Here is a 26,504-nt window from a genome sequence, read left to right on the forward strand (position 1 = left end):
GAAGCACATCTCAGAAGGTCGGGGATACCTGTATTCCCGTATCTGGACGATTGGTTGATCAAAGCAGAATCTCCAGAGACAGTGCTCATCATCTGCAAGTCACAACTCAGTTGTTGTACAGGTTGGGTTTTTTCAATAAATGTACCCAAATCTCACCTGGTGCCCTCCCAGCGCAACCTGTTCATAGGTGCGGTACTGGACACAACTGTATGTCGAGCATTCCCTCCACCTCAAATGATTCTCGACATACAGGGAATGATTCATTTTTTTTCACAATGGAGCGGTTGTTCCAGTCCTGAAGGTCCTTCGCCTCCTTCGCCTGCTCGGTCTAATGCCTTCCTGCATTCTGTTGGTCAACCATGCACGCTGGCAAATGAGGGCACTCCAGTTGTGTCTCCGCAGGCAGTGGTATCAACACAACGGAGCTCTCAGGGAGTCTGGAGGATCTCTAGAGAAGCTGCAGCGGATGTATCTTGGTGGAGCGTGGAAGGCAATCTGTCTCAAGGAAAGCCTTTCCTTCTACCTCCATCGGTTGCCACAGTAATAACGGTGGGGTGCTCATCTGAGGGATCTGGAGATCAAGGGTCTTTGGTCTCCAGAGGAAAGGTTGCTTCACATCAACCTTCTAGAGTTGCGGGCGATACGTCTAGCACTCAAGGCCTTTCTCCCTTCCCTTCGCGGGTGGTCGGTTCAAGTCGTGACAGACAACACCACCGCGATGTGGTATGTCAACAAACAGGGAGGAGTCGGGTCGCAGTGTCTCTGCAGAGAGGTTCTGCATCTCTGGTCCTGGGTTCAGGACCATCAGATTTGTTTGATGGCAAATCATCTGGCCGGAGTTCTGAACGTGCGTGCAGACAGTCTCAGTCGGCAATTCTCGGCCGACCAGGAGTGGAGGCTTCATCCAGAGGTAGTTTGTCACGTCTTTCGGAAGTGGGGAACTCCTCAGGTGGACCTGTTCGCCACTCACGAGAATGCTCACTGCCCGTCACTCTGCAGTCTCCAGTATCCGATGCACGGAGCTTTGCGTGACACGTTTCAGTTGAGTTGGGGCTCATAACTCCTTTACACGTTTCCTCCCATACCTTTGATTCCTCGGGTTCTGAGAAAGATTCCTCAAGACCGAGCCCAAGTCATATTGATCGCCCCGAATAGGCCAAGAAGAGTGTGGTACACAGATCTTCTCCACCTCTCCTCGTGCCCGCCGCTCCGTCTCCCTCTCAGGGCAGATCTCCTCTCTCAGATGGAGGGGCAGGTTCTACACCCCCACCTCCAGACCTTACACCTTCATGCCTGGAGATTGAACGGGGCAACCTGAATTCCTTTTCTCTCCCACATGATGAGGTGGATGTCATTCTATCGGCCAGACGTGACTCCACCAAGTCTATCTATTCTTATAAGTGGTCTCGGTTTGTTTCCTGGTGTGGGGAGAAATCCATCGATCCTTTGAGGGCTCGTTTATCAGCTATACTTCAATTTGCTCTTTCTTTAGCGCAGCAAGGGTTTGCTGTTGCTACAGTCAAAGGTTATCTTTCGGCTTTGTCGGCATTTCGCTGCCTGCTGGATCAGCCGTCCTTATTTAAGTCTCCTGTTGTTTTAAGATTTCTAAAGGGCCTTACGAATAAATTTCCTCCTACTCCCTTTATTGTACCTCAATGGGACTTGAATTTGGTGCTTACTGGGTTCTCCTTTCGAACCTTTGCAAAAGTATCCCTTGAGACTTTTGTCTTTTAAGACGGTCTTCCTGGTTGCTATTACCTCAGCAAGGAGGGTAAGTGAGCTTCAAGCTCTTAGTTCGAAGCCCCCATTCTTGACCATTCATGCTGAACGAATGGTTCTTAGGACCAGGGTTGCTTTTCTGCCTAAGGTGGTAACTCCCTTCCATCCAGTACAGTCTATTACCCTTCCTACCTTCTATCCTCCCCCTCACCCTTCCAAGGAGGAGGAACGGCTTCCCTGTCTGGACCCTAAGTGGGCGGTGAGCTTTTATCTTGATAAGACAAAGGACTATCGAGTGGATGACCAGTTGTTTGTTGGATTTGCTGGCTGTAGAAAAGGAAGAGCTGTGCACAAGCGCACACTTTCGAGATGGATTATTCTATGCATCAAGATCTGCTACGCCCTGGCTGGTAAGGAACCTCCAGAGGGTATAAGGGCTCACTCTCCTAGAGCAAAGTCATCAACATCTGCTTTGTCTAGGGGTGTTCCTGTAGAGGACATTTGTAGAGAGGCAACTTGGGTCTCCCTCCACACTTTCACGAGGCATTACTGCTTGGACACTGAAGTGAGGAGGGACGGCCACTTTGCGCGTTCTGTCCTCCAGGACTTTCTGGTATAGAGGAGTGGACACCCTCCTCCAGGAGTGGGGACTGCTGTGGGAATCTATTCACAAGGTGAGGAATCCACTGGCAGATGTATCCATCAGAAGAACAAGTTACTTACCTTCGGTAACGCTTTTTCTGGTGGATACAGTATCTGCCTGTGGATTCCTCACATGCCCACCCGCCTCCCGTTGTCCACTCTTCTATACCTGAATTTCTGGTTATGTTTTTCTAATGTATACATGTTATCCTCAAAGGAAGTGTGTTCTTGTACATGATTTACGATGTTATATTCACACTATGTGTGTTAACTTGACTAGTTTGTACTGTGTATACTGTGTATATATCTATTGCTGTTGGTCCGTCCGTGTGCCTCGAAGGCACGGAAAAAAGGGCGGAACTGATGTCATCACGCCGGCGTAGGCCTATTATGGAGTCGGTGACGTCAGCGGAGCCGCGCGCGATGTCATGCGTTTCTGTGACGTCGTCTACGCCGGCGAGCTACAAAGAATTTTCCGAACGTTGCTGACGCAGGGGGATATTTACAAGGTGAGGAATCCACAGGCAGATACTGTATCCACCAGAAAAAGCGTTACCGAAGGTAAGTAACTTGTTATTCTCAAACAGTAGACCAAGACAGTTAAATGGTTTCTTATTGGAGTTTACCACCTCATTGGTATCAACAGAATCATTTGTGTTACTGAAGAAGAGACCAATGCCAAGTCGCAAAATGCTTATCATAAGCACTGCTTAGTGTGGTGTCTGGGACTCCATAGCCGGGCATTCCATATGTGACATGGTGTCAATGGTGATATGGTATATCAGGTCCCATGTATGAAGAAAATGTCAATCCAGCCATAGAAAGAGAGTATCTGATTTCACAGGGGACTGAATTACACCTCGCACTAGAGGATTTCATCTTTCAAACCTTTGCTGTTGGTGGAGAGGCATAAAATCCACCCTTGTTCCATTCTGAAAAGGTTTAAAGGGCTCCATGAATTAATAGCTTCCAAAATTATCTGCCGGAGGTTATCTGGAGAGTGGTTGGAGTTGGAAAAGTGATGGCACGTTTTTGTAGTGCTGTGTCTGCAGCATATGTTGCTCCAGTGCTCCATTATTCTTGGTTCGATAGCGCTCGTGGTCATTCCCGCGTAATGAAGGCCACAAAGGCAGGTGATCAGGTAAACACAGTTTTTTGTACTGCAGTTACTGTGACTTTTCTGTTTCCAGGCGAATTGGGGACCCAACCTGACCTCTTAGGAATGTTTAGTCAGTGGGCATACCCCGTAGGACCCACAGGGATAATGCCCTGTGACAGGTGGCAAGGCCCACAAGGTGTTCGGCATGTGGGACTGTTGAATAAGAGGTCTGGTGTTCACCAGGAGGTCCTTCAGTTTCTGGGTACACTTAAAAGCGAATCATGGCTCTGGAATCTCAAGGGGCCCAGTGCCTCATCACTCCTTCTCACGGTCGCATGCACCCCACCCAAGGACAATCACTACAATTACCTGCACCTTAAAAGACGGGTCTTCTCCCCTGCTCAGTCTCAATCCAGATGAACAGAGGATGGTAGGTCTCCTGCGCTCTCTGTACAGAAACCACATGAGTATGGTTGCATCTCTTGAAAACTCTCTGTTTTTCTTTTTTTTCTCACCCCAAGGCAATTTGGGTCCCCTTGACTTGCTGTTTCTTTATGTTGACTATCATTGTTCTTTCCACAGTTAGCAGCTGAGTGCTACACTCTGCTTTTGACCTATGGGTCACTGATCCAAAGGGTAAGACCCTTCACTCACTCCTGAGGACAACTTGTGATACACTGTGTAACATCAACACAGATTGGTTTTATGTTGTCTGTTACCTGTATGTCCACTTGCCTGTTCTGTTATATTGCATGTACTAGTGTGTTTTTTACTTCCTTCACATTGTGCCGACTGATCAGACATAACAATAGCATGCACATACAGTGTCCCGGAAAAGCGATCCTGGGGACACATTGGCCCATACATGCAAAACATTTGTTTACTGTGTGTTTTCTTCATTTTCTCATTTTTTGAACAAAGGTATTTTCTTTTAGGGGATTACCTACACTTTATATCACATCTTAGATGTGGGGTAGGGTTAGCTCTCCCTTTTTTAGGTCCTGAAGAAGTGGTACAGATACTTTTTGGGCCAACAGGCAAGAAACACGTTGACCTGATCACATTCACAGATTTAGGCTACTTGGATACATTACCTCCCTGTAGTCGCCCGTACCAAATTATGTTTTTTTTAAACCTGCCAAGGAAACCATCAGTTTAAAGTCCAGCTGAATACCTCTTTTTAGTCTCTCTTCATTTCACTATACACATTCACTCAACCTCACACATTCAAAACGCCCTCACACTGGCACTTTCATCAGATGGCAAAAATAAAAAGATCTCGCCAAAAGCGACCCTTCGTGGGGCCCATAGGGCATTGCATTGCCAGCCCTATGAAGAACACCCTTGATGATGAGACATGCTCATGGATTTGTGAAGGCACCAAGAAAAATCCTTAGGATTCCCCTTTCTTTGTCCGCCTTTCTTTCTACTTTGCTTTCTGAAAGGAGCAGTATTTCCACTGGTTTCTGCATTGGCACTTTCAGAGCCTAGGTACTGGACCTTCATTGGCTCACATTACCCCTCACTTCCTTGTTTTGAGTCATATTCAGGGCCATATACAAATCTCTACAATGTCCAGAAAATATAACTATACTATACGTAAGAAAACAAACATTTCACTCAACTTATTAAGTGCTATTTGAAAGTGGGAGACAGATATGTGTGTAGAGTGAATCAAAGATGAATACTCCAATATAAGTAAGACTTTCATAGAGTGAGCAGGAGATGCTGTATATTCTTAACTCAGACTGTCTTTAATTCACTCCCATATTAGGGTTTTATTTTCCAATGCCTTGGTAAGTGCATGGCCAGCTGTGATGATACTGCACTGATCTTACACTTCCTTCGAAGCATGTTCGAATCTACTAGGTTCATCGCTACGCCTTACCATGCAGTAAGTATCAAGTGCATTTCTTACAATTATCACAGATTTATTTCCCTAGGGTATTTCACCCTGTACGACCACAACAAAAACAAGTTGAGAAGGTAGTCATATGGGGCTGTGGAGCATCTGGATGTACATTGTGTAGATTTGTAACTTCATTCATAGAGCTTGATGGTAAATTATTGATGACCGGTGAAACATTCCTCACTCAGTACTTCCTCTCACCCAAAAGTGTGATTTTGTACTCTGTGCATAGGCAAATTATAGTAGAGTGAAACCCCTCTACAGAGTAGATGTGGACTAAGTTAGCAGAAACTGAATGTAGAGCTCCTTTTTTCAGGTGACTAATAATGCATTTCATCAGGTATAGTTAGGAGCCCCTTTAGGTGATCTTTCTTGATAGAAGCCAGTGTTTGAACAAGATAAATCAAGTTTAATCAATGTAGCAGATAAAGCGGTGAAAGACATAAAGCTATGTGATGGCTTTGAAATGACTCTCTCAGAAAGGCCTTCAAAATAGACAACAGTAGACATGAGGAAGAAAGGATAAGCACCACTTCTAAAGAAATCGCACTCCTTTGTTGTAAAGAAGGCTTGTGTATTGAACTGTCCTTGCAGTTCCTTTATGTGAAACACCAGAGAGAACAAAGTGACAGAATACAAATAGTGACAAAACTCTCATCTTATTGTCCAAAGATGCTTTTTAAGTAGCATGGTAATGGCCCTCCAGCATAGCTGTATAAAGGTATCCTTAAATAATGCTTTCAGGCCGCTGACTATATTTGCTTTACTAGTTGACAATCATTCACCAATACCAGCTGTAAACACTGAATGTGAAATCAAGAACCAGCTTTAACCTTTCTTTCTAATATGAAATCTCTTGTACTAAATGTCTGTGTTTGGTTAATGTCTATTGTCTCGCTGAGGCTGTGAGTTGTCTTTCCCTATTTGCAGGGCATAGTAATTGGTTTCCAAACATGTGCCAAGGTTCATCCTTTCGCATGCCGGCAGGTACTTGAAGCGTACAAGGGTTGTCTTTCTGATTTTGAGCTGGTAAGAACCATGCATCTCTTTCTGTATCATATTTCAAACTTTCCTCAGCAGCGGCGGTTCACATTTATTAAATGTATTTTACAATTAGAGAAAAGTTTACGAGAAAGAAAAGCTAAAATATGTCTAAAGACGTAGGCAGTCTACAATTCCGAAAACAAAACTGTATCAAATAAATGGCCAGTGCAGCTTCCATTCCTCATGCGTATATAACATTTGTTGAAGAAATGTAGAAATTTGTTTAGAAAATTTATTTTGAAGGGGCTTATGATACCAAATTCAACAATCTCTTAAATTTACCATAAAAACAAGTCATTCAACCTTTACTTTCTCCTTTGATTTACTCATGACTTCAGAAGTAATAGAGCACCAACGGAAATGCCACCCTCCAAAACAACTTACATTTAGGAATGTGTGTGTTCAGTACAAGACCGGGTCTAAGACCAGGCCCTGGACTCAAGGGGGATTGGTACTCGATATCAAACAACAGGCCTGGGTAAAGGCTGGGCTCTGTATCTACAGAATACAGTTACATTGAGGAAAGGTATACGGCTGAGTCCATATTCTATAGCACACAGCTTACTGTGTTCTAAACTCCTACTGAAATGGTGACTGGCCCGGGCCAGGAGGCAACCGGCACCAGCACTGGTGTGTTGTGTTACAGGACTACCTCTCCTGTCTGAGGATGGGCCTTCATGAGGACAATGCGAACAACCCACCCTGACACATGGGTAAGGCAGTGTGATAGCGTTGTAGGGGCAGAGAACCACACATATCCCCTATTTCTAGGACAAGGCCAGGGAGGATCATTGTATTTGGGGGCTGGGTGACACTGAGGCCAGGGTTGATTTAGGCAGCCGGGTAAGGCAATATTCACTGGATCATTGGTTTTGAAGGGCATTTTCTTTGTGGCCTTCCTGCCGCCTTTGAGGTTGTGTGTGTGTGTGTGTATGTGTAAATAAGAGTTAGGGTAAGGGTAATGGTACACATTAAAGTTAGGTGTAGAGTTAATGTAAGCATTAAGGATAGAGATTGACTTCAGGTTGCGTATATTGTGCCAGTTACGGAACAGTTCTTGTTTAATGTTAGTCTTAGGGATAACTTTATGGCTAGAGATGAAGTATGGGCATGATACAGGGTTAGGGTAAAGAATTTTGTTCAGCATACTTTGCTGGAATTAACTAGGTTAAGGTCTTTGAAAAGTGGTGGGTGTATTATCCTCCTAGTGTTAGGGGGTTTGGGTTTCGGTTATAGTACATAATAGTAATGGGCAAGTGAGAGTGATAGCATTATGGTTAGGCATAGGAGTTTGGATTTGTGTACCTTACAACAAGAATAAAATCCTATAAATTCATTTTCAGATACTTATACAGCATTAACATTTGAAATATCAGTTTCTCACTTTTCTTTTTTTTTTCTCAATATTTAATTTCTAAATTTTAACCTAAATACTACCGGCAGGGGACAAGTGTCTTTTGAGCAGACAGGTGCATGAGGTAGTGCTGCCCAAAAGTTCTTTGACACCATAATTCAACTTTGAGTGAATAATTTATGTTGCCTGCGCCACCACAATTGTCTAGCACAGAAAAAGAATTGTGTTTAAACTTTATCATAACCAACAGCCATTACACATCCCTCACTTATTTCACAGTACATTGCGTACCAGGGCAAGTGGAAGCTGCACTCCAATGAATGCGCCAAAATCTATGACAAAAAATGTGTTTGTTAAGGCATGAAACCTATGAGCTGCACCCTTTAAATGAAATAAAAATAAGCTGTATAAGTTTATAAATGATATTAAGTGTGATGGATCGATATCTGAAATTTAGGTTTTCGTTTGAAGTTTAGCAGTGCCCAGAAGCTGCATGAAGCGTCACTAGATGGATGAAATTACTTTTTCCGACAGGTTAAAGATCCGCTTTCTGGCAAAGCTCTTAACTTACAAAAGTGGTTACTTCATAGGTGTTTGCTCTAGACAGCGCATGTGCACTGCTCTAACCAGCCTGCCCATAGGCTTCCCTTTAGCTGCCCCAATCGTCACTCCATTCGTCCGTGGCATGAATACATCATGCCTCTTCCTGTATTGAACCCCCCTGAAAGCACCAGCCAATTACTTATGTGTTAACACAGTGGCCATTTTAGGTACTCATTTTGGGAATACTTTTTCCATTGGTTAGAACTACTGTGCACGGTGGGTACAGACGCACTCTCTTGTTGATCTTGGAAATGCTTCTTTTTTATTGTTATCTTGTGCTTTTATCTCAACACATTATTGGCTCAGGTTTGTTTTCCGTTTGTGGTGTTTCCGTTGTTCAGCAGGTGCCCCTTTATGGCCGCTGCTTCATTGATCTAAGGGGTATCGCAAAGAAATTGGAATTTCAACAGCACAATGCCTGTCGTGTAAAAAGCTGTTTTTCTGTAGTGAGAGCATAATTCTGACAATGCCCAATGCTGTGTTGGCTAAAACACCGCTTCTAAGTTGTGAAAATCAAATAGGAGCACTCAGTCAGATCACATTGGAAGCAAGCCTGCCTGTAGGACCTGGCAGTAAGATCATAGATGGGACCAAGCAAGATGTGAAAACATGGGGTACACGCTGCATAGGGCTGCAGTCTTCTCTGCAGGTTTCGTTCTCACCCAGCAGAAAGATTCAGTTTACTCGTATACTTTCTTTCTGCTCTCCTCCTTCTGACTTTGCGCACATGTTCATGTTTAACAGCCTGAACACAGTAATAATAATAATGTATGTTTTCATTTATAGCTCATATAACTGCATTTTTGTAGTTTCATAGCATTGCCTCACGTCTTGCAGATAATCTTTTTAACAACCCAGGCACAAATAGATATCACATAGGCTGAGGGCTTTAAGTGGGCTGGGTCTTGCTGGTGCACCAGCAGTTCTAAAAAGCAAGTGCTGGGACGGGTCCTTAACGGGGTCTCCATTTTTGCCCGCACCCTCCAGGCAGACACCTCCGTTTTGTCTGATTCCTCTTTTTTGCTGTCATGTCTGCTCTGATCCCGCTGCTTAGGGGAAGTTCCTTGCTACAGGGAAGCATGGGTCTTTTACCATTGCAACATACTCTGCAGAACAGCAATATAATGCAGAGTACATTATTACAGTGTTCACTACAAATGACATTAACTGTCATTGTCCTCTACTAGGGAAGGTTTCTGCCCTTCATGTGCTTGTATACTTCTGCAATTAAGGCAACGATTATGCTTACATGCTGTTGTTGCACAAAAGGACATATGACTTGTCAGGCCACACCAAGGTCATGTAATGCTTTTTTCTTTCTTTTTTTTCTGGCAGTTTAAATAGTGTAAACTTGGCCCTAGGGCACTAAAGGGCTTTACATGTAAACCATATATTTTTACATGACAACTGTTCTACAGGAAGAAATGCTTTGAGTGTGTAATCGAGGTATTGAAGCATATATTTTGTTAAACACCAAGGTTGTTTAAAATAAGTTGTGCAGGAAAAAAAGTTTGGAGAGAAAGGCAAGGGCTTTACTTGGATATCCTGCATTAAACCCAGGAAAAACAGAAGATGGCCTATTTAAACTAACCTTTTCAAATCCTCCCTTTGATAACCAGCCCCCATTGAGAGAGAAAAGACTTAAAAGGAAACAAATTATTTGAAAAGGGCATGGAAATGTTCCCCGTCAGATATAGCCAATATTGACAAAGCTGACAACCTGGGCTTGTTGTATCAGCCATGTAACTTGCTGTATTATATATCTGGGTGCAATGACAGCAGCTCCAAAATACTAGTGGGGAGGCACACTATACAGAAGCACATATTTTTAGCTTACATGTTTTAAGCCACATCCGTAATCTTCTTGCCACGCCCCTTTGAGGGACCCACCAGTTTTTTCATACCACTTGAAGCCCTGCATAGGCCTTTCGTCGTAGGCCAGAGTTTAATTAATGAAGCATGCTACCAACAGTAACTTGCTAAATTATTTTTTTTCTTTCTGAGCATGATGAGCTGCCAACTGTGGTAGATTTTTATGTTTATGGTAATTCAGCATTAGTCGTATCATGTTGGAAATGTGTATAACACGCCCTGGCAGCCGGGGCTGCCGCAAATTGCTGGAATCTTTGTTTCAATTCTTTTGAGGCTAGTCTTGTTCATTATTCTATGATTCTAACTCCTCTGGCCTTGCACCCCTCACACTGCAGTGGAATTGAAAGTGTGAGCATTTAATTGTCCCTTTCCACCGCCCACCTGGGCTCTGCAGGTAGGGCCTTTTCCTGCAAAGTGTAGCCTGCACTGAAGTGGCCTCCCACTCCGTGCACTGCCTGGTCAATAAAACATGAACATTGCCTATTTTTCTCAGAAAGTAAATGTAGGTCATATGGTTAGTATGTGTATGGAAATGAGTGGCAAACTGTAAGGTACTATACAATAAACAGTTTGGTAACTGTCAAAGTCATTTTACACTCATTATCTGATCCAATGAAACCTGTTACATATGTTTCTGTTATTATATTGATTATACCGTAATTGCATGTACATGTGATTTTTCTATGATTACCTTCGTGGGCATTCTTCCAAGGGCAGGATGACATATTGAACATTTAGTGACACCCATATTTTCTGCATCTACAAATCTGTCAACTGCCCCCACACCGTGGTCAAAACACACAGCCATTTTGTTTGTCGGGAATGCTGCTACCACCAATTCATAAACTACAATGTCTGCTTGCTCATTCAATCTTGCTCTCTGTCTCACTCTGAGAACACGGAAGAGAACACATATGCCCTTGTACAGGCAAAGCATTGCAGCGCTATTTGGTATCTCTCTGATGGTAAACCACGCAGCTGGATAAAGTCATGTTTTTTAGGCCTCAGCTCTAGACGGAGCATATGGGCTGTCTCAAACCGAGACATGCTGCATCTACTGGATGGGCTTTAGCCTGCCCATAGGCTTCCCATTTGCTGCCACCATCATCACTCTTCAGTTATATCCACATATTCCAGAGCACACCATGCCACATATTTCCTCTACACAGCTTCACACCATGCCATACAATTCCACAACAAACAATTCCAATCTAACACATCACTCACTCCCTTGCACTATCATCAACCCTGTCATCACTTCCCTACACACCCACTGCCTCTCTCATCTCTCCCTCAAACTCCCAGTACCCCCTCTCATCTTATAATACCACTGGTCTCTCCCATCCCTCCCTCACGCTCCCTGTCTTCTCTCTATACTGCCTGCTCACATCCGCTACCTTCCTGTACCTCCTCACGCTCTTCACTGGTCCACCTCTCGCCTCTCCCCCTATTATTGGTGCCCCTTCCACTTGTACCTCTATCTCTCTCTCTCTTACTCTCTCTCACTGCTCTCTCTCGCTCTATCATGCACTCTTCCCACCTCTCTCATACGGTTCACTTGAGTTCTCAAGCACAGTTTCCATACCATGCCTTTTCACAAATTTCTGTCACTCAAACCCACACTCTCCTCTTATTTGTTAAGTGTTTTACTTTCCTGTATACATATGTGCCCCCACTTTATGCATCTATGGCCTCCTCTCCCCTTCTTTCTCATATACACTTTCTGCTCCTCTATCTCAAATTTCTGTCTCTCAAACCCACACTCTCCTCTTATTCTTCAGGTGTTTTCCGCATACACATGTGCTCCCTTTTATGCATATGTGGCCTGCTCTCCCCTTCTTTCTCACATACTCTTTCTACTCTTCTATCTCACATTCAATCACCATTTCCTGCACAAACTACCTATCCCTCTCTATCATCCATTTCTATCTATTTTGTGCAGCTCTAACCCCTATCTATTCACAATGCACCTCAGTTCCACTACACAAATACACCACACACTTCCACCCCACACAATTTCAAAACTAACAACTTGAATACAACCAACATAATTCCACTAAACACCACATACATCCACTACACTCCAAACCAAAAAACATAAGTAAAAGACATTGTCATTTTTGTCTATAGCTCTAACCCATGCAATTCGAGACCTATTGTAAAATCATGCAAGCTAATATATGTGAAGGTCTCTGCTCAATGGCTGGGGGTATGACAATGGTGATTAAGATGATCAGTGGCTCACAAAAGCAAGACAATGAAAGGCTCAGATTAGATGAATAGTTTAGAGAAATGCAACAGCACCAAAAAAGGGGGAAGAAAGGTGTCTTAGAATATGTCAGTCACAACAGCAGTCCCAGCTCTAGCTAGTTACTCTAACACTTTACACTGGTATTGCATGTATGTTTGCATAGATATTTGTATAATCTGAACTTCAGAAATATTGGAGTGTTGATAGATGGGCCAGCCCATCAAATAATGAACTCTATTTGGGCTGGGCAGTGGAAGCATGTACTCCACTTACCTGGTAGCCATACAGCTCACCGTATTGAGGGACTGACAGCCTGACAATCCCATGATAGGTTGTAGGACTTCAGTCAATAATATTAAAAGTTGGGGGAAAATCCAGCTGGCACAACTGCAGGGTCAGCGTTGACAGCGAAGTGAACAGATTGGTTGAGTTTCATTGCTGCAATTTCACACTGGTTCTAGATCAGTTATTGCTCAAGAGGACATTCTTGTTGAGTTTGCCTGTAGCTGGATAGTAATTTCTTTATTTTTTGGAAATTCTTTTTATTGAGTTTTCAACACATTTAAGATCACACTACTGTATCACTGCATATCACTCCATCCCATGCCCCCCCTTGTACAACATCCCATTTAGTTCTGGAATACCATGAAGTAGACGTCAGTTAAGCCTGCTGCTACCAATCCGGTTCACTATAGATGGATATGTGCCATTGGCAACTGTGCACATTCCACCAAGAACTTCCTATGGGTGGCCAGCTCTGGGTGTTTTGTGCTGTACTTTCCACTGTCCCCAGATTCTATCATACTTTTGCGGTTACCCTCTGGATCTGTACACTGCTTCCGCAGCTAAAGAGCAGTTATACCATCCCTCTTGGCTACTTTGAGATTGTGGGGGGCCTGCATCTCCAATGGCCTGCTTTGTGATGTTTAGCAAAAACACAACCGATCCCAATCATCAGTTTTTGTCCCCTTACCCATCCCATCCCAGAAATACTTCCATGATAGCCAACGTGGGATTGTGTTCTATCAGAAATCGGCATACCCTTTGTAGGTTAGGGTATAGCAGGATCCAATACACCTGAATCACCTGGCATTTCCATACCACATGCATGAAGGAGCTTCTGGCCTGTCCACCATAACGAAAATATTCAGGGCAGCTGTCCCTCCCCATCTTTCATGTCCTCTCAGGGGTTTAATATATTCTTTAACCTGGTCTAATCTCAGGTGAGGCAATATTACCCATTTTCGGCTGCCATTGTTTACCTTAATCCATTTGTCATCATCCAAGGGCTGCAGGTCTGACTCATATCTTTCCTGCAATTTGTTTAGCCGGTCTGGGACATTTAGCACCAGAATTCTGCATAAGCAAGATCTGCCTTTCCTACCAATAGCTAACATCATGAGTCAGATTTCTAATGGACTGTACTCTTGTGAGAGCTGTTATGTGGACCGTGTGCCTAACCAGTGCATGTCCGCACAGTAGGTAAATAAACAACTGGGATCTCTGTAAATCCTCTTTAGCTTCAAGTTGGTCGTAGAACATCATATGGTATGTCTGCCAGATGTTTCCCTATTTACAGATCCCAAATTTATCTCAGTGCCCTGCAGCCCTACCGTTTCCGTTGGGCATGTACCAAAGCACAACAGCTTATTCCTAGTAGGCAACCTCCAGTTAATCAATGGAATGGCTGGAACGGCTAAAATGGCTGGAATAGTGGGCAGGAAAAACTCCCCATACAGCCTAACCCTGGTGCTTATCCGGTAAAGGGAGTCTGCTTACGTTTCGTGGCTGGGTACCCCCGGTCCCCAAAGATCCAGTCATTAACCGCCAGCAGCTGAGCTGAGCTGAGCTGCCCAGTATTATAGTCTGATGTCTACTGCCCCTAGTCCGCCATCACAAAGGATTGAATGCACTGCTTATGAGAGATTCATGTCACCGGTCCTCCCTACTTGTAGCTATTGATGTTGAACTGTAGGGTTTCAAACCAATGGGCAAGGATTTTCTAGAGGTAGTGTGGCAAAACATACAACAGCTGTGGCAATGCCACCATTTTGAAGAGGGCTATACAACCTCATCATGGAAGGAAGCAACAGTGGTCTCAATCTTTAAAGAAAGGTGCAAAATGTGACCTGGCATGCCAAAGGCCCATTTAGTTGATAGATGCCCCAGATAAGGTTTTGGGCAGAGTCCTCCTTGCACGCTTGAAAGATTGGGCATCAGAAAATTGGATTCTGTCCAATACTCAATATGGTTTTAGGAGAGGGCAGGGTACAACTGAACAATATCTTAATTCATCTTTAATCATTAATAAGCACAGAAGGTCCTTGAAGAGTTCTATCCATCTGGCCTTCATGGACCTATCTGGTAGCTTTTGACACTGTCAACCGAGATAAATTATGGGCTATGTTGGAAGGTATGGGTGTGGAAAAAGCGTTGGTATAGGGAATTGTTGGCTTCCTTTTAACTTCACTGGCACTTTTTTCTTTAGGCACATTCACTATGCCTTCTCTGACCGGACAGAACCCAATGATGAAACCAATCGCCAACTTTGTTGGTAGATGAGGGTTCTTTTCTGTGTCATAGTCTTTTCCACCACCATTTCGCACTAATTATTTGGGATATGAGGATTTAATACCTTTTGTCTGTCTCTGTTATGCAGCTTTCATTGTTGCTCTTTTGTTGTTGAAAATGATTATCCCAGGGGTATAAGAGTAACGTCCTGACCGTGTCTCTCTTGTTGATTAGATATATTGAATTTTAATCATTTTAATTTGTAAATCTTTTCATGGTTCTCTGAGCTGAAATAAAGTTATTCTTGACTTGACTGGCTCTATACTCCATCATGATCGGGGGGAGATCTATCCCACCATATTTCCCTTAATTTTGCATGTCAACGGGTCATATTCCTGTCCCAGCTTTCCTATTGGTCTCATGTGTTAGAAATTGGGTGTCTGGTTGGCAAAAGAATGCAGCCGGTCCAAGCAGAAGCAGTAATCCTAGTCAGGGTAAGCTAGATCCACACTAAAAGATAACCTGTGTTCACCCTCTGGTAGCTTGGCACAGAGCAGTGAGGCTTATATAAAGAGGCAACACACAGCAACAGAAAGAATACCCCACAAAAAGACTCCATACAGGTTTAGAAATACTAACACTATTATAAACAAAACAAGACCAGAATGACAAAAATCCAATGTATAGATGTTGAGATATTAAATGTTAAAGGAATACATGCGTGAAGCGCTTAGAAGCAAGTAGCATTAAAAAAGTTACTTTACATCGTGCTGGACCGGGTCAAAGTCAACGTTCAGGCTGACCGCGTGGAAGGGCAGGCCAGCTACAGGACCCATGCAGGGCCAAGTGATCAAAGTACCTTTCCTGGTCACAAACAGTGAGATGGGTCGATCTGTTCCACGTAGTGATGGCGATGTGTCAGTTCGGAAGATGGGTGCTTGAGTCGAGAGGTGTTGAGTGATGTGCCTCACCAGATTCTGCCACACAGTCGAGGGGATGCCTCGATCTCACCAAGCTGCAGTGGCGGAGATGCGCTGTCCGATGCATTAATCTTTAGAGGAAAAGTGCTGGTTCAAATGTGATGTGGCAATTAAACTCCAGCAACAGTGTTGATCGCCGGTTCTATTACACACAGACAGGAGATGCACCAAATTCCATGTTGCAAGTATCTGGGCCACTTCCAATAAGCTTCAAACAACGAAAGAGTATAAATCAATAAATGCATAGAAGCACAAAAGGAGAGAAGATGGGTATGCAAGTCTTATTAGATTTGTATAGGAAGCCCTCACTCACCACCCTGGTTGGTGACATGCTTCATCATCGGGCCCACCGGGAGAAGCCGAATTCCTCCCCGGTGTGCTACAACGCCAGGATTACTGCGGAGCTGGTTAGTTGGGAAGATTATGTAAATGTGAAAAGGGTTTAAAAATGTCCAGATTGTGTCTCACATGAAAACTTTATTCTGTGGCCAATCTGACATATTAAAAGCTATGCATTTAGGAAACTACCAAGTTAATTGTTTGTCTATTTCCACTTAAAGTAGGGTCAACATGTTTCTGCCCTTGATGTGTGATTTACTGGGCATTCGTTAGGACCATGGGGAGTGTACCTCAGCGGTATGGGCACGCTAAGGCCCACCCTGACCAGAGGACGTGAAAGGTAAAAATCAGTGTAAAAAAAGGTGCAAAATGAACAAACCAACAAGTTGTGGGATAATTACCTCATAGTCAGAGGAACCTGTATAGTTTGAAAAATAAAAGATCCACTAGGTCTTGGGAGGCGAAAATGGCACACTGCCCGCAACGCCTGTCACCCGTTCGATACCTGCGTGTAGCCTCTAACCGGACCACTTCCAGTAAGTTCAGGCACAGGAGCAGGGGTAAGGACTTTGATATCCCTGAGTTTCAAGCAACATGAGACAAGCCACAAGCACCTGGAGATCACTTGGCGGTAAGGCAGAGTCAAGCTCTCCTTCAGCAGAGTCCGAGAGCAGCAGACAGCAGGGCAACGCAAGATAGAAGCAGGCCTTTCAAGCTTACAACACAACAGTCCTTCTGATAGATTCAGTTCAAGATCTAGAAGTGTCTAATTTTCAGGGTGGGGGTCAAAGACCCAGTACTTATACCCAAAAGTACCTTTGATGTGAGGGTGTGACTTCAAAGCAGCCCTCTGAAGTGCATAGGTTCTCCTTTCAACTCAGTCCTGTCCATCAGGGAGAATCTGTCCTTTTTGTGAGGACAGGACATTGCCTATTCAAGTGACGTGTTAGACCCTCCCTTCCACCCCTCCCAAGCAAGGCCATCAGAATGCAGATATATTTAGATGGGTACTCAGATCCATCTATCCTTTATGTGTTGTGGCGGTCTTGCTTGAATGCACAAAGTGTAGCTGTCACCCACCCCAGACGTATATTAGAGACGGGCTGTCACGCACAAAAAGCAGTAAGTGCAATGTCTACTTTCTAATAGTGCTGTAAATAAATAGAGCCTAAAAAGAGCCGTTTGACTAGGGCCTGTGCAATGTGTCTTACATGAGACGTAGTATTGTGACCTAACTCAACCCTAAAGTACCCAACTTTTCCCCCAACAACCCGCTAATCAACACTTCTAAAGAGGAAGCATCTGTCGCCCCAAAAACAAGGGTATGTAACACTTACAACGCAACTTTTACGTCGTAATGCTGTTACAACGCAGCTATTACAACGCAGGATCCATTACATCGGATGCCATTACAATGCATGGCATTACATAGCAGATGCTATTACAACGCATACCATTACATCGTAAGTATTGGTAAGTATATAATTTTTTTTAATTTTATTTAATATTATATAATTGATTTAATTATTATTAATTATAAATAAAAATATTTATTTATGTTTTTAAATATTATAAATTAAATATATTAATTTAAGTAATTTTTTAAATAAGTATGAGTATAGGAGTATATGTTTTGGGGTACTGAGGTATATGTTTTGGGGTGTTTGGGTATTTTTAGGTTTTAGGGCAGGGTTTGGGTTTTGGGGTATAGGGCAGGGTTTGGGTTTTGGGGTATAGGGGTGTTTTTAGGTTTTAGGGCAGGGTTTTGGGTTTTGGGGTACAGGGGTGTTTTTAGGTTTTAGGGCAGGGTTTTGGGTTTTGGGGTACAGGGGTGTTTTTAGGTTTTAGGGCAGGGTTTGGGTTTTGGGGTACAGGGGTGTTTTTAGGTTTTAGGGCTGGGTTTGGGTTTTGGGGTACAGGGGTGTTTTTAGGTTTTAGGGCAGGGTTTGGGTTTTGGGGTACAGGGGTGTTTTTAGGTTTTAGGGCAGGGTTTGGGTTTTGGGGTACAGGGGTGTTTTTAGGTTTTAGGGCAGGGTTTGGGTTTTGGGGTACAGGGGTGTTTTTAGGTTTTAGGGCAGGGTTTGGGTTTTGGGGTACAGGGGTGTTTTTAGGTTTTAGGGCAGGGTTTTGGGTTTTGGGGTACAGGGGTGTTTTTAGGTTTTAGGGCAGGGTTTAGGGTTTTGGGGTACAGGGGTGTTTTTAGGTTTTAGGGCAGGGTTTTGGGTTTTGGGGTACAGGGGTGTTTTTAGGTTTTAGGGCAGGGTTTTGGGTTTTGGGGTACAGGGGTGTTTTTAGGTTTTAGGGCAGGGTTTGGGTTTTGGGGTACAGGGGTATTGTAGGGTTCAGGGGTAGGTTTGTGTTTAGGGATAATTAAATTATATTTACCATTTTTAAATTAATTATAATATATTTAATAAATTAAATTAATTTTATTACATTAATTACATTTTTAAATTAAATTAATTGAATTAAATAAATTATTTCAATTAATTTAATTTAATTTCAATTATAAAAATATGTACATTAAATTAATTTCATTATTTTAATTAAATTAAATTATTACCATTTTTTATTAAAATTACATTTATTAAATAGATATTATTTTATAAAATTAAATTAATGGCTATTTTAAAATGTATTTTAATTAAATTAATTAAATTAAATTAATTAAATTAACTTAATAACACTTTTTAAAAAAAGGTATACTTACCTATACTTACGATGTAATGCCATGCGTTGTAATAGCATCTGCTATGTAATGCCATGCGTTGTAATGGCATCCGATGTAATGGATCCTGCGTTGTAAAAATTCCGTTGTAACGGAATGCGTTGTAAAAATCCGCGTTGTACTGACACCAATCCAAAACAAGCAACCTGAATAGGAACAACATACAATACAACATAGTACTCTATCAAAATAAAGTAATCACCATAGTCTTGTGTAGCAGGGAGTGATTTGCCCCAAGACAGCCCCTCTTTACAGATGCAATGTGTCTCTTCTTTGTCAGTGAATGAGAATAAACTTGTAGCTCTAAATGGAAGAAAGGAAGGAAAGGGGCCAAACTTTATACCACTGAATAACATCTCACCATCCACTGGTAGCGTCCCCTCCCCCATGATCACCAGAGCTCTCTGAGGAGGATGCCCTATGTCTGTCCTCCAGTTGTGACCACAGTTGGCCTCCTATCAGTCTGCTGAGTTTCCTCCTAGAGTGGGATGGTTGACCCCCTTCGGCCTCCCAAATTGTCATTGGCTCCTTAGTTGATATGGGCAGTTATTTCCTCTCCGCCGCTCAGTCCCAGAGCTCTTCCGGACTCTTAAACAAAATGGTTCTCCACTGATACATTACTTTCAGTTTGGCAGGGTACATCAGCATATATTGAATGTCCTTAGCCCTAACTTTTCACTTAACCTCTAAGAAAGATGTAAGAAGGGGCTGCACTTTACCTGCGTAATCGGGGGAGAGCGTAATCATAGAGTTGGTGCAATGGACGTTGTTGTGCCTGCCGCAGGATATAGTCTGTCCATAAGGTACAGTATACTGATGGTAATGCCTCTAGGCGGTCTCCCTAGCTGTGGCCTTAGGGCCAGTGCCCTGTGCGCCCTTTCCAGAATGAAGTAGGAGGATAGCTCACAATCCATGATGCAGGTTCTGAAGTATTCTGTGGGGAATTTCTCTCATGTTGCCCACCCCCTCTTTTCTACTCTGGGCCACCAAATCAGCTGGACTGTCACAAGCCCATGGGGGTGCTTAAAATGAAAGGTGGTCCCTACCACTCCCCTCCCATGTGGCTGTATCCTCTTCCTTGCGAGTCAAGAGTCAATGCAGAGGTAGAGGTAAGTCGCTGCAGTGAGATTGCAGCTCCAGGTGTGTCTGTTGGCGGAATGTCCATCTCCCGGCAGGTCGTTGTTTGCCTCATAAGTTTCTCTCATCCCCGACTCCCTACATAGGCTTAGGTTGGCCAAAGGGGACAAGTGTAGCGGGCACCACATGGATGTTTGCATCCAAGAAAAGTTTGCCCCATAGTTGGCTCAACCAGGCTGCAGTTTCAGTCCTAGCCACGTCTGGTGACAAGTCCATTTCCTCCACTCTAAGGTGCCTGTTACATTGTTACGGGCCACCACCTGGAAGTGAAAGCATCAATGTGCCACACCCCAGCCATGCGCCTGTCTTCTCTCCCTCTCACGCTCCAGGAGTCGATGCAGAGAGGGTTTGCCCCTGTGGGTTCACAGCTACAGGAGGTGTTTGCCTCTGGCAGGCCCATCTACAGGTAGGCCGTATGCACACCCAGGCCGTCGATTGCAGAAATTGGCTCTCTCATCCAGGGCTCCCTGGATAGGTTAGGGTGGGTGAAAGGGGGTGATTATAGGGCCACTGCACTGGTGCCTGCAACTGCAAATAGGTCACCTAAGGTTCGGATTCAGCAAGGTTCTAGGAGCTGGCATGTAGCTCGCTCAAAATGCGGCTACCATCTTAGGCTGCTTGGCCACGCCCCCAGTAATTTGTTTCTTGATTTCTTTACAATGTAGTGGAGGTGAGTGATCTGTCAATGGTAGGCGAGCCCTTTGGGAGCCAGGATGGTATTTATCAGATAAGGTAGAAACTGTATTGTTTAGAAAGAGCCATACAAGATTTCTTAGGTAAAGAGCAGAGTGAGCACTTATGGTAGCAGCACACGTATACACTGCCAAATCACTATTATTCACTGTTACTGCATCTTTGATCCATTACTCACAAAAGCAATATTTCACTCGCACATATGTTCTGCTTTTAGGTGATGACTGATGAGTACAAGGTGCTAAGGATGTGAAATGCCAAAATAGGAGTGAACATAGTATGCTGTTTCTTGTACATATGTTTTTTATTTGCTTGAGGTGTGCAGCCTTTCATGATTTTCATCTTCAAGACTCATGACAGTCTACATTTGTTTACAACGGTCTTGGTAATGCTGATCTTTTTTATTATATTTTCAGGATCCAGACAATCTGCTTGAAGAAGTACCACCACCAGAATACAGGGATGACTTCCACATCCCCAACTTTTCACCTGAGAAACATGTGAGTTTTCTTTAAAATACAATACCATCATGTTCATGTGCCTTCTCTCTCAAATTCTGTTTCTTCCATACCATCTTCACAAACAAAGTACATCCACATGATATCACACAAATAACTTTCCATGGAAACTATACTCCATTCTCAGAAATCAAGGAATTCTTTACGTTATTAACAAGGAGTGAATGGTGTAGCAACTCAATCCGTCTCTCATCCACTGGTACCCTTAGAGAGCTAGAGCTGATTTCTTAACTTCAAAGCTGGTTTTAGTGCACAGTGTAAATGTACAAAGGTGGAATTTATCTCCTGAAGGAAAAAGAGATTATTTAAAACAATCACCCTTCTGACTACTAGACTAACCTCTTCTGCGAAACAAAATACACTGGGGTTGATCCAATTTTTGGGCGAGCAAGGATCTATGGGCTAAAAATTCCCTTTCACAATAGGAGCAAATTTAGCTTTTTCTATCCTCACTTCTAGACCAGACAAAGAATTTGTCTGGCCTTGGCTTTAATCAATGGAGAAAAAAGCTCCTATTCCTTGGGGTCAACCATTTACTGGCAATGCCCACAATTTGCGTTTTTTGAGAAAAATAAGTCAACTGTTATACATGTTGTCATGTCTAAATAGCCTTCTTGTTTCCATTCTCTCTATCTACCAGCTTGAGGACATGATCAAAATGATGAAAAGCACTCTCAGGTTGTGCGAGTTCATACTTTCTAAGTAGGGTGAGGTAAGGCTTTGATCCTTTTTTCTGTCAATGTGAGTGAGAGTGTGAGTACTATCAGACTAAAAGGATCACACAACAAACCATCACTTATTGATGGGGGTCACTGGAATGTAATGTAAATGTAGGGTGGTTTTGTAGAGAGCTGCTTGTCACCCCTGAGGGTCTCCAGGCACTTCTTCCATACAATAATGGGTTTACTATGCTTACCAAACAATCCACCCTATGCTACATAGTTTACAGTTTTTTACAAATAGTTATATGATTTTACAACGCATTCCGTTGCAACGCATGCCTTTTCCACGCATGCGTTACAACGGAATGCCATTACCACGCATATGGTTTACCACGAAAATGTCTTTACCACTCATAGTTTAACAACGTTTTTCCTTGTTTAACTATGCATGATATTGGCATTTTCATGTTAAACCAACTGCATGATTGATTATCTAGTTCAAATCTATATATGTTTTTTTTTTAATTATGCCTAACCTAATAAATTATTATAATTAAAAAATATACTTACATTTTCTTTCGACGGCATTCTCCTTCTTCTAACTCTTTAAGTGGTCCTTTCTCTATTTCTGATGCAGTACATAGACGCACGTACGTAATCACGTCTGTTAGGGAGGTTCTTTCCATGAAGGACAGAGGTACAGAAGAGCGTGTTTTAGGTAAGTTTTCTTTTTTTTGTTTCAAACCCTCTCGTTTTTTGGGGGGGAGACCCCCCCAGCCCCCCCTTTTTTTCGACCTTTAACTCACATTCCTTTACTACGTATTTCGTAGTAAAGGAATGCGTGGTAAAGGTTATAGTGGTAACCACGCATGCGTTGTAAAGCATGCGTTGTAAAGCATGCGTGGTTAGTGCATTCGTGGAAACGGCTTCGTTGTAGTGGCTGTTTCCCTTTACAAATAAATGTTTTGCTAGTTTAGAAGAATCATATTACACATGGTGTTGCTCTATGGCAAACGTTAACTACTCACCTGAATTATCACCCATGTGTTATACTGGTACTAGAGAGGCAAAACATTTTGCGAGAACAACATTAATATTTGATAAAACAGCAAAATAGTATTGTCACAGAATGTACTACATTATGCTGCATAATTTGCATTGTGTTCCATAATTTGGCCTTCCTATGTGTCTCATGAATAACAATATTGTGGGACACTAATATCATTGATAAAAAAATCAACAGACAAAATATCAAAAGGTAAGTTTGTAACGATTTTCTGTACCTAATTCAACTTACGTGTACCAAAATACATATACATATATCTTTATTTATTTGGAGTTAAGAATGGCAAATGCATATGTCCCTTTGTGCTTTTACCTTTTAATATTTTGTCCCTCGATATTTTGTCCACAGTATTACTGTGCCACAATATTCTTGTACTAGACGTTCAAGAGTACAATCGGCCCTTCTTAGTCTCATAATTCCAGAGCCACTTATAATATAAGGCCTTTGGTTACTGTTTTAAATTACATTACAGTTATGAGGGTTGAAAAGGAATGAAATACATAGGTTTTCAAGAGCCTAGGGAAATATGTAACCAACAATGGAACTAGCGAGACTGAGCGATCACATCCTATTGGTGCTGGAGGAGGAGAGATTTCGGAATAGGTTGTCCAAAGCACTCATCATCATAAAAGAAACACCTCTATTTTGGGGAAGACTGGGTGTAAAACCTTTTAGAAGAGAACTACTTTACCAATTCAGAGATTCATCATGTGAGAATAGAGCCACCAAGAGCGTGGCTGTAATTCCTCTATGGATGCTTTGTGATTGCACAGAAGAGCAAAATAATTCTGCAAATGTGGTACAGATGCAAAGGGGGGAGCCATGAGTAAGCATCGTTATCTGCCCCCTTGAGTCCGCCCAACACTGTCATGGAAACATGGACCGACTGACCTCTAGTTGGCAGTCCCGTCCGCCTAATTATGATGCAACCACACATGGTGCGGTCACATACTTACATTTCCCGATGAGAGCATGTGTTGTGGCTATAAATCAGCTGTTGCACAAGCTCCCATAGAGAAATGGGAGGCCGTGTTCCTCCCGGCACCTTGTGGCAGGCACCTCAAGGTGCCTGCCACACAGTGCTGGGATCAACGTGCCCCATTGGACCCCAACCGGAGGCCGCAACAGAAGGGGCCCAGCTAGAGGCCCCCAAACACGCTTTCCAACAGGCTTTCCATCTCGGTAGCCGGCATGGAAAGTATGCCCCGGAAATCGTGCATCATAATTAGGTCTCATGGTTTTATGGTATTTATTATTTGAACATTTCCGTCTGTATTTGTCCATATTTATTTTTTGGCCAGCTGATTGGTATTTATCCATATTTAATTTGTGTTGTTTAAATAGATGAGGTGATAACTCGTGTATTTCTGAATTTATTTAACAGATAAATGTGGCCTCATACTTAAATGCCTGTCAGGTTCTAGCACATTACACAGTAAAAAATATAAACATAATAAACCCACATTAAAGAAATAGTGTAATAACACATATACATGTTGAGATATGCAGTAATTTAAGGACATATCATTGAGTTTTGTAGCTCCCCTTGCTGTCATTATGTACAGCTACTGACCTGAAAGTGATTAATCTCAGCATGATGAATCACTCAAAAGAAGCTAAATTATCTGTATTTTTCCACTTTCAAAAATAAATACAGACAGGGGAGACAGTGTTTTCTGTCTGTGTTTATCTGTAAAAATCAGACAAAGCGGAAATCAGGGAACCCTAATCATAATATGGACAGTATAAAAATGCATCCATATGAGTTACGGGCCAGACTCCGACAGGCCGACGGGCTCCTTGAGCCTGTTGGAAGCCAGCTGGAATGACTGGCCAGTTTCATTTCCGACAACCAAAATTGTATTTAGGGGGTCAATAGTGAAACCAACCATCTCGGTCGGAAAGCTTCCGTTTCGACCGAGATCGTAATCGACCCCTAGGACTGACATTTATCAGGCCTGTTTCACATTGTTAAAAATAATCTGTATGATTCCAAAACAACAGGGTGTGACACTGGAGAAGCAAGAGGCACCTGCTGGAGTACAATATTGTATGGCAGCACATTTTTATAAACTGCCTTACCTCTTGTCGTGTTTGAAGAGTCACAATCTCTTCAGTGCTGACTCCCCCATCACCTTGGTTAACGTTATTCAAATTCTTTGCAAGCCAAAGTTGAACACAGAGCAAAATATATTTTATGAGCTCCTGGTGCCTCCATTGCTTGCTGGACTGTGAGGATGGGCAATTGCCTACTTGACCTATCTGACCTTGTTCTATTCAACTTTCAGGTTTCAACCTACTTACCATTTCTTTGGCCTTTGATTCGACCACTGCGACTGATACCACTGACCAAATGTATTGAGGATCCCTAACCATCTCCCTTTCTCATAAACATTCATTGCTGAAACACAATATCCCACCAGAGGACATCCAGAGAACCATTAGAAATCATTGAACAGTAAAGCTACACCAGCCATAGAGAAACATGAAGATTTGACTTTTGTGATTTGGCGAAGGACGACAACTGCATCTCAGGAGTATGGCTGAGGATCACTTCGAATAATAACAAAGTACTACTTTCCCCTGGTCTGGTGCTCCTACATCAAATCATTCACCAATATCATCCATGACATGTTAGTTCATAATAACTTGAGCAATATTAAGCAGTTGTTCAATAGTCACTGTACAGCCATGGTGAATTTTAAATCGCTTACTATTTGTAATGTAAATCTTACTGTTTAACATGTTTGTATTGCAAATGCTCTTGTGCAAACTCTCGGAATGTGAACAGGCGTGAGAGCCCAGCGGCGACCCTTGAGGCGTGAGAGCCCTGCGGCGACTGAAACGATCAGGAATCTGCCACAGGGGCGAAGCGGCTTACCGGAACTCAGCAAGAAGCAACTGATGCGGAGACATAGGTCCAGCGATGAGATTACCGAGTTGGGGGTTCGAGGTGCGGAGGAGCGGAGGAACGACGTGGAGCCGGACCAGCTTCGCGATACGGAGTGAGGCGGGAGAGCGCGCCAACTTGGAACCGTGGAACGGTGGACACGAGGCGGCTGGAGAGGCTGCAAAGTAGGAACCGGAACGGAATGAAGTCCGCAGCTCAGCGCGGAGGCGTAGGGCGATGATGGAAATAGAGGAGAGACTGCAGTGAGCAGAGGTGAGGGATCGCGGCGATATCAAGAGGCATCCATCAGAAGTGGCCAGAGACAAGATCCATGATGTGCCTTCAAGATACATGATGCATTGGAGAATCACCGAGGAATTGTTGCTTCGCTGTAGATGAGGTGAAACCACGAAGTGGCGTGCCTGACCTTAAGATGGCGGCCGCAACAGACACTCAGTCGAAATACATAAGCATAGTGCAGTTCCTT

The 26,504-nt window shown here is 43.1% G+C and overlaps 1 protein-coding gene across 1 annotated transcript in view; it reads left to right on the forward strand.

The window, feature by feature from the left end:
* Positions 1–25,499, forward strand: part of LOC147748356 (maestro heat-like repeat-containing protein family member 1) — a 79,842-nt gene extending 54,343 nt beyond the window's left edge. Inside the window, exons 14-17 of the mRNA XM_086936423.1 lie at positions 5,235–5,354; positions 6,300–6,398; positions 21,298–21,381; positions 25,416–25,499. Coding sequence (XP_086792549.1) covers positions 5,235–5,354; positions 6,300–6,398; positions 21,298–21,381; positions 25,416–25,499 — 387 coding nt within the window. The remainder of the gene's footprint in view (positions 1–5,234; positions 5,355–6,299; positions 6,399–21,297; positions 21,382–25,415) is intronic.
* The last annotated feature ends 1,005 nt before the right edge of the window (positions 25,500–26,504 follow it).

Source organism: Lissotriton vulgaris, chromosome 1_1, assembly GCF_964263255.1.
Source record: "Lissotriton vulgaris chromosome 1_1, aLisVul1.2, whole genome shotgun sequence".
In the NCBI taxonomy this organism is placed as follows: Eukaryota; Metazoa; Chordata; class Amphibia; order Caudata; family Salamandridae; genus Lissotriton; species Lissotriton vulgaris.